The sequence below is a fragment of the Scylla paramamosain genome, chromosome 21 (assembly GCF_035594125.1).
Source record: "Scylla paramamosain isolate STU-SP2022 chromosome 21, ASM3559412v1, whole genome shotgun sequence".
Lineage (NCBI taxonomy): Eukaryota > Metazoa > Arthropoda > Malacostraca > Decapoda > Portunidae > Scylla > Scylla paramamosain.
Window position 1 is genome coordinate 22,006,365 of NC_087171.1, and position 9,402 is coordinate 22,015,766.

The following is a 9,402-nucleotide window of genomic DNA, read 5'->3' on the forward strand; positions in this document are numbered from 1 at the left end:
GTCGTTATTTATACTGAGATATTTGACGACACACACACACACACACACACACACACACACACACACACACACACACACACACACACACACACACACACACACACACACACACACACACACACACACACACACACACACACACACACACACACACACACACACACACACACACTCAAACAAAACTTTCTGTACATACCGGGATTCTCTCTCTCTCTCTCTCTCTCTCTCTCTCTCTCTCTCTCTCTCTCTCTCTCTCTCTCTCTCTCTCTCTCTCTCTCTCTCTCTCTCTCCAGAACTGCTCGTGACATTATTTTTTTTCGCTTTCAGCAATTTCGATAACAATAACAGTAGTAGTAGTAGTAGTAGTAGTAGTAGTAGTAGTAGTAGTAGTAGTAGTAGTAGTAGTATAAGCTGTAAGGGCTGGTTTATAAGATTTTTTTTATTTTCATTTATTTTTTATTTATTTATTTATTTTTTTATTTTTTAAATTTTTTATGTGTGCTCAGCGGGTTAACCAAACTATAGCACCGGAAACAAACCCGTATAACCTCCCTCTGTCTGCATCCCGATCAACTTCCGCTAGACAGTAACCACGTACTGACCTGCGCTGCCTACCTATCTACCTACCTACCTGCCTCCCATAGATACACACACACACACACACACATGAGAGGTACCTTCCCCACACAGCTTCCTTCACCAACCCATCTTGTGTCACATCACTCAAGTTTCTTCTTCATTGTGTGCTAATATCTCTCTCTCTCTCTCTCTCTCTCTCTCTCTCTCTCTCTCTCTCTCTCTCTCTCTCTCTCTCTCTCTCTCTCTCTCTCTCTCACTCTCTCTCTCTCTCTCTCTCTCTCTCTCTCTTGAATCGAGTGAGGAAATAACAAAGGTTGATCATTATTGAGTGTATGGAGTCTGAATAAATAGTCCAGCCCTTTCCTCTCAATCTCCCATCTAGACGTGCATCAAGGAACTGAAAGGTTTATTATGTAACAGATAACGTGTTCATTGTGAAGTGTCTTTGTTGTTGGTGGTGTTGGTGTTGTGTTTTGGTTGTGATTCCTTCTCCTTTTTCATCCTCTTCCTCCTCCTCCTCCCTCTGCTTGTTGAGTTCACTGATTACTAGGACTGATGTGTTGTGCTGCCACCGTTATCGTCGCCCTCTTGTCTCTTCCCTCTCTCCTCTTCTCTTCTTTTCCCTTTCCATTCCTTATATAACGGTATCTTCCCTCCCCTGTCCATTCTCATCTTTCTTCTATGTAGTCTTCTCTTCCATTCCCTTTTTTTTTCTATCTTTCCTTCCCCTTTCTTCCCTTCCCCTACCTTACATTACTTAACTAACTAACCTTACTGAAACTAACCTTAATTAACCTAACCTAACTTTACCTAGCCTAACTTAACCTAACCCTTTATCTTACCTGACCTTACTTTCGCGTGTTCTTATCTTGTATTTCTAGGTGCGGTTGGCTGGTTGGCGAACACACACACACACACACACACACACACACACACACACACACACACACACACACACACACACACACACACACACACACACACACACACACACACACACACACACACACACACACACACACACACACACACACACACACACACACACCTTGCTTCTCATCCAATTCTTTAATTTCTATAGATTCATCATACGATTAGACTCTCTCTCTCTCTCTCTCTCTCTCTCTCTCTCTCTCTCTCTCTCTCTCTCTCTCTCTCTCTCTCTCTCTCTCGCTCTCGCTTTCTCTTTCCCTCTCTCTCTCTCTCTCTCTCTGCTATGATATGTGTGATGCTGATGATGCTGGAATACATAAGCCCTGAAGGCGCAGAGCAGCGTTAAGCAGTGGTGGAAAATAATGAATGAAGCAATACAATACAATACAATACTCTCTTGTCATGTCCACTGTTCCCCCGCACTAATATTTGTTTCCTTTATAGTCGAAGGCCGAATAACCACTTGTAAGTACTCTTCCTGTTTTGAAGTACAATACGGAAGCTCAAAGGATGGTGGTTTTGTTCTTAATTATTTGCATCAAAGTGCACGTTACCGGGACCATATTATTATCTCTACTTAATTTGCTTCTAAGACGTTCATTAATTGGTATACTAATGACTAATTCTTCATTGTTATTATTGTTATTATTATTATTATTATTACCATTGCATTCCTTAACCCATTTAACAGTTGCTCTGGCTGTGTGTTGGCATTGAAATCAGTGAAGTATTGTTACTGTTATTATTATTATCATTATGTTACGTTCAGTGCTGTTTCATGACTCGGTGTATTATCATTATAATTTTTTTTTTATTATTATTTTGCACTGGTTTGTTGGTCATTGCATGATTCTTCAGTGTCATCATTTTCCACTGCTGTGTGTCTCCACGGCGTAGGTGAGGCCGTGCGTAGGCGAGTAGAGAAGCGCCAGAGAGGGCGGGCGGCGTGCATGGACGGGAATGATGCGCCTTGCTACTTAGGTGAAACATTTTTTAAACCGTCATTTAAACCTAGTCAGTGTTAAATGTTATTTGGCGACGCACGGGGACACGGCGGAGGAAGGGACGGAAGGTGTGTTTGTGCCCGATGTGTGTCAGGTGTGTGTGTGTGTGTGTGTGTGTGTGTGTGTGTGTGTGTGTGTGTGTGTATGTGTGTGTGTGTGTGTGTGTGTGTGTGTGTGTAGGGACGGGAGGGGCTGCGGCGAGGTCGAGCATCCTGCAGGGAGTCGCGGGAGGCAGTGGTGCTGAACGCCTCTAAGCAGCCTCACTCCGGGGGTTTGTGTCGCCTCCCTTGTGAGAACCTTGGCCGCCGGACGTTCACCTGCCCCTTCACCACCACTACCACCACCATCCCGTCCCCCTCTCCCCTTCATTACTCCCCACCCCTGACACTGCCGAGGCCACAAATGTGTCGGAATGAGGCCGTGGACTAGTGGACATCAACACACTTGTCAACGTATCACTCTGGCCCTCAACACCCCTGACCACATAACATCCTTGTCACACTACACACTGACCTTCCAGTACCGTGGCCGCTATACCTTAAACCATACAACACCTTCGACATCTCAGCACCCCTCCACACATAACACAGTGGACCGTATTCTGAAACACTTCTGCGCCACATCTTCATTACTTTCATAAGACTTTAGTTGGAGTGTCACGGGTTTTTAAGGGTGTTTTTATGGTTCTAGTGACAGATTAACAAGATTTCTACATTATTAACGGGAGAAAACACTTTTGAGAAACCTTGCTAATCATGTCATTTCAAAATAGACGTGGTGAGGAGAGAGAGAGAGAGAAGAGGAGAGAGAGAGAGAGAGAGAGAGAGAGAGGAGAGAAGAGAGAGAGAGAGAGAGACGAGAGAGAGAGCAAAGCGTGACTGGGTAGAACAAATGCAGTACAACACAACACCCTGAACAACACACCATCAATCACAATGCCATGCAGCATAACACTCATACAACACCTGCTCCACGACACCTGTGCCAAACCACCACCCTAGCCACGCAACACTGATCAGGCAACACTTGGCTTCATACGCTAACAGCTCCAGTAAGGGAGGGCGGGATTCAGGAAGCGCATTTCCCCCCACCTGCTCCCAACTCCACTTGCTCCTCATTTTCGCTTGTACGACCTGCAGTCTCAAACATCCGGCCGTCTCAGCGCGACAACTTTTAACATGCTGTGGTGGGAGTTAGTGTGGTTTTCCTTGATGATCTTCGTTTTCTGTCGAGAATTTCATAGATTAAGGGAAGCTGCAAGACATCATCAGGACTACACGTAGGAATTCAGCATCATTACTAGGAAAGCACGTGGAGATTAAACTTGTCATCTCTGTAGCGTTAGAGAATAGTCTGAGAGAAGAAAGCTCTTTAGAATACGGACCTACGTGCTGCTTACTAATGTACCCTTGGATAATTTAATCATTAGTAGCCTCCCTGATTTACTTGCGAGAGATAGATGAGTGTAGAGTTCCGAGGAAGGGGGAGGAGGTGAGATTTTACAGCCCTAGACGAGAGGCAGTAAATGTCTCCCTCACTTCACTCCCTCGCGATGACATTTGTATCACCCACTCGTACATTCACTCAGCGGGAACGTCGAGGTACCTGTAGGTATGTGATGCGGCCCCTCCCCCTTGCCTCTCCGTGCCCACCCTGCTTTTCCCCGTGGCGGTGAGTTGGCGGGGGTACCATACGAAGCTTGCCTCCTATCCCTCGTGCTGTCAGAGATGGTACCACTGATTACTCTTCTTTCACACATACATACATGTCCACTCACCTTTTGATACATATATAAGACATAAAAAAAGAAGAGAACTGGCTTATTGAGATAGTACCGCTGAATCTTCTTTCACACATACACACGCACACACTTACACTTATTGTATATAAGGGAACAAAGAAGAAAATTGACTCATATTGATGGGATAGACAGAGGTGAGGGTCTTCAGGCTCATCACCGTTGAGAATCACTCGTCTCTTCTTGTTCTTCCGTGATGAGAAGGAAAAAACAGTTGAGGCTTCTTGTCTGTGGCATTTTATTGTGAGCAAAGCCAACGGTGAAGGGGCGGCTGGTTGGCGGTGCTGGTGTGGGCCGTGAGACTTGCTCCTACACACACACACACACACACACACACACACACACACAGTAAGGTGCATGGTTCTTATTGTTCTTTCGTTGTCACTTTGAATAATTGACCGCGGCCGAGGTAGTCCGCGTGAGGGTGGCCGGAGCGCGTTCCCACGAGGCTCGCCGTGCCACACCAGGGTCTCGGCTGCCGCTGGATGCTGTACTCAGATAAATAGATGGATAGTTAGATGAGTGGATGGGTAAGTCGACAGTTGAGATTGATAGATTCATAGACAAAATAGATAGATGTGTGGTTAGACAAACAGTTTGATAGATAGACGGTTGTTTTGATGTCTGCCTGTGTCATCCATATTTCCATCTATTTCTTGACTTCATTTAGAGCCCCTTGAAGACGACCCAAGCCCCATGTGGTGTGGGTAGGATGTGGTTTCTGCCTTCAGTCTCACCTCATCCTTCACTCATGGCATGAAGGATGTGCGGCGTCAACTGTACTTTGTCATTGAGGTCGTAGTTCATGTAGCTTCTTGCTCGTGTGGCTTCCTTGTCACCTCTACAGTTGGGTGGCGCGGTAAGACCATTCTGCCAATCGTGATCTGTGATAAGGTTATGCTCACCAACCGGTCCTGAGGGAAAGGTGTTTGCTACTTCTTGTTTTTCTCTTCAGTAATGTTTTGTTCCTCACAGTTGCCAGCTCCGCCTTGCTACCCTTCACCTGCTTATCATTTGCGACGCGTAGCCTCTCAAGTATTCTCGAGTTACACCCTTGATGGTATCTTGCACTAAAATAGACAAACATTGCCAGCATGCAGAACGCCAGCCTCCGTCCAGGAAAAGATCATCATATTTTTCATTTCCTGCTCGGGGTTAAGATGTGACAGGTTTGGAAAGTAGTTCATTGTGCAATAGGTTACCAGTTCTTGTTTTGTTACTTTTACACCTCCATCTAACCTGATGCTGTCAAGTGTACGTGGTCCGATCATCAGACCAGGAGACACTGCGCTAACAGCCTCCCCTACGCCACCACACGGGAACAATGGCGACTCAGGAGCACCAAGGGTCTATATTCAGAAACGCTTTGCTCTCTCTCTCCTTCACTACGACTGTTTTCAAAGGCCACAGATTCTTAAAACTGCTTCTCCTTTTGATCTCGTAAAATCTTGTTAATCTGTTAGTAGAACCGTAAAACCGTCCTTAAAAACCCGTGGAGCTTCAATTAGAGCCTTTTGAAAGTAGTGTAGGTGCGGTGCGGAAGTGTTTCAGTATAGGAGCCCAACTGTAAAATGTGAGCCTCGCGAGTCACGGCAAGGGCTGTCTAAGCTTGCTCCCTTAAATCGTGAGTCCCGTCGGAGAGAAAGATGTGCATTCCTAAAGCAATTAAGGGCAATAGAGGCGCGGCTGTCACATGACGGTGCAGCTTCTCGGCCCAGGTCGCCGCTGCACTGCCGTCACTCCCACGGGAACTTGCCCCTCAGCCCAGAGACCCATAACGGTGCCCGCCATTCAGACGCGAGAGTATTTAGCGGGGAAGAATTGTCACTGCGCTTTTAATTACATGACCATTCGTTTACTCATCAAATATACGTGTATGCTGGAATCGTTGTTATAACATTGTGTTGTGTTGTGGTCAGAAAATATCTATCTATCTATCTATCTATCTATCTATCTATCTATCTATCTATCTATCTATCTATCTATCTATGTTATTGTGTGTAAGTGTTCCTCAGTAACAGTCAGTGGTGTGATGACAAACCTTGTGTGTGTGTGTGTGTGCGTGTGTGTTGGAGGAAGCTGGCAGGGTGGAGTATCACGCTTGCATTATCTGCATTTGTCGTTTGCACAGGACTCGTACTGTACAAGTAGTAGTCTCTCTCTCTCTCTCTCTCTCTCTCTCTCTCTCTCTCTCTCTCTCTCTCCTCTCTCTCTCTCTCTCTCCTCTCTCTCTCCTCTCTCTCTCTCTCTCTCTCTCTCTCTCTCTCTCTCTCTCTCTCTCTCTCTCTCTCTCTCTCTCTCTCTCTCTCTCTCATCGAATCATCCTGAACACGGACACCAACTATGTACAGGATTCAGACCCTTGGCTTGCACGCTTAGGCCAAACACCGCCATACCATTTTTCTTTAGTTGCCAAAACCTTCTGAAAGTTCCCTCCCAGATTGATGGTCTTAGCAGTGTCACCCTGTAGACAAGGTACTGACCATTGAGGAGAGAAAACTGTAACCTGGTATAAGTCTGAGTGATGAAAACGCGTCTTTTTTTTTTCTTTTTTACCCTGAAGATTAAAAATTTTCTATGCCGTCAAAATTGTTCACACGATTTTATTTATTTATTTTTTTCCATACATTTCTTATAGTAAGTCAGAATTTTCCCAATAGTTGACGTGCAATTAGGGCAGGCGGCTGGTGCTGGTAGTAGTGGTGGTGGTGGTGGTGGTCGTGGTCGTGTGGACATGTTTACTGAGCGTTTCCTGTTCTGCTCAGCGGCCTCAACCTCGCTGGCGTTGCGGAAGGAGCGGCTTCCCTCATCAGCGCCAGCGGGACACACTAACAAACACACTAACAAACCCCACAATGAACAGCGCGTTACTCTATCACTGTCCGTCTTCCCACAGCGTGATTCTGTACCGCTCTCCGTCTGCGCCCTTGATGAAGAGGAAGTCCATAACATAAAAGTGTGTATTCCGTTCCGTCCCTCAATAGTACTTGAAATCTTTGGCCTAAGGTTACAGTATGGCCCGTGGTATTCTGAAACGCTTTGCTCTCTCACCATGATCATTTTCTAAGGCCACAGAGACGAGTAGCCGGGTTCTCAAGGGTGTTTTTCATGTTAATAATGTAGAAATCTTGTTAGTCTATCACTAGAACCATAAAAAGCACCCTTAAAAACCTATAGTATCTCAGCTTATTGCAAATCCTATCAACATCTAGCTCGTGATCTATTTTGTGATAAGTAAAGATACAAATATTGTCCACCCCCAAGTGTTGTGCGTCAGGCCGTGCAGGGGCTTCCCGGGAGACTGAGTACTGAGCTCCGATGACAGAGTGCTGATGAGAGAACAGGTAAAACGTTCACAAAACTGGTTCACCTTGACGGGACAAAAAGCCTCAACCGCCATTCAGTATTAAATCTGGTGCTCCCCCCAAGCGCCCGCCGCCGCCACCACCACCACCACCACCACCACCACCACCACCACCACCACCACCACCACCACCACCACCACCACCACCACCACCACCACTCATTCCTCAGAGATTTTCCTCATTCCAGACGGTGTGTTCTTTTCCAGCTCCCTCTGGGTTTGTAATGCTCCCCCAGCTAATTTTCTGCTGGAGGAAGACATGAGTGGCAAGCAAATGTTGCCGACTTTAACGAGGCTGTGTGTGTGTGTGTGTGTGTGTGTGTGTGTGTGTGTGTGTGTGTGTGTGTGTGTGTGTGTTTGTGTTTGTGTTTGTGTGCTCGGATAATCCTGAAAAAAGCTAGTGACTCATTTTCATCAGTCGTACTCATATTTAGCCACGTTCCCCGTACTCTTTCCAGTGTTTGCTTGCCAGGTTTGAGTGCGTGTCTGCCTTTTTTCCTATTACATAACTATTATTCGTCCTTGGAGGCGAGGGCGGGGTGGGAGGGAGCACAGCCTTCAGTGCGGTCACGGCACCCACGAGGGCCAGGCTGCCGCACACTCCGCAGGTGGGCGCGGCAGCAGTCACGGGCCGGGGTTGCGGGTGGGGAAAGGAGAAGACGCGCTGTTTTCGGATTTGCGCTAGGAATCTTTTAATATTGCGTCGGGGTGATGGTTGGCCGCGGTGCTCGAGGGCGAGTCGTAAAGGGTTTATAGCAGATCCTGCGGGCTCGTGTCGTGACCCGCTGTCAATGGCCGGCCTCCGCCCACACACACCTCCCACCCTCGCCATCGTTCTGGGCCCGGCCACGCCCACACCCCACCCTTGCCCACGGAGACATTGTGCTGAGGCTGGTCCATGGTGCGCTTCTTGCCCGCCACACCCACCACATACATATGGAAATGTGCTCACGCTCCGCATTAATCATACATGCCGTAAGCGTATCGCAGGCGGCGGCGTAGGTGGCGGTGCTGCCCCACTACCAGTTCGGCCTCCTGCAGGGTGAGTGACCCCGCAGGACAGCAACACAACTTGTATGAGACGCTCCCCTCCTGACTAGCGCGTCCTGCCTTGACTAGGGGAGCCGCGGAGTTTGGGGGATGGGTGGCGGTTGTGGTATGCACGTGGTGCTTTGAACCCCACCTACAATACCGTATATACTGTATTGTTTTAGAAGCGCCTGTGTGTCACGTATCAGGCGTGGCTCAACCTCTCTGCCGCGTGAAGACTCGGGTACCAGAGTAATGATGGTGTTCCTGCGCCAAGCCAAGCTGTGCCCTCGCTGCTAGGAACAAAGCGAAACGGCGAACCCTCTCACTAGTGGCAGCTTTATGACTCTTTAAGCATTTTATGACCACTCAGCCATTGCCGTTACACTGTCAGGGACCGATTTGACATGATGCTTTTAAACGTGAAAGGTATCCACTCTACCTACACACAGAGAAGGATGAAAGTTGTTGAAAAGTTGAAGAGAAAGATAGACCTACTTCTCTTCCTCACTAAAAAGCCTTCGAGCCTCACCACATTCCTGAAGAATAATATTTTTAAGAGAAGGGTGAAAGTTACCAAAAACTCGAAAATAAAGATAGATATGTTTGAATTCATACGAGTAAGTTACCGTGTATTCGTAGAAGTGACGAGTGAGACAAGAAGTTTATCAGTGTTACGTGAAGCAGTTACGGCT

At 47.1% G+C, this 9,402-nt stretch overlaps 1 protein-coding gene across 22 annotated transcripts in view; it reads left to right on the plus strand.

Moving 5' to 3' along the window:
• Positions 1 to 9,402, plus strand: part of LOC135111254 (aryl hydrocarbon receptor nuclear translocator homolog) — a 114,244-nt gene that overhangs the window by 72,588 nt on the left and 32,254 nt on the right. For 15 of the 22 annotated variants that reach the window (XM_064024459.1, XM_064024461.1, XM_064024444.1 and 12 more), the window contains exon 4: positions 1,957 to 1,977. The exons of the other annotated variants lie outside the window; for them this stretch is intronic. In XM_064024459.1, the coding sequence (XP_063880529.1) occupies positions 1,957 to 1,977 (21 nt within the window). The remainder of the gene's footprint in view (positions 1 to 1,956; positions 1,978 to 9,402) is intronic. 22 annotated transcript variants of the gene reach the window in all.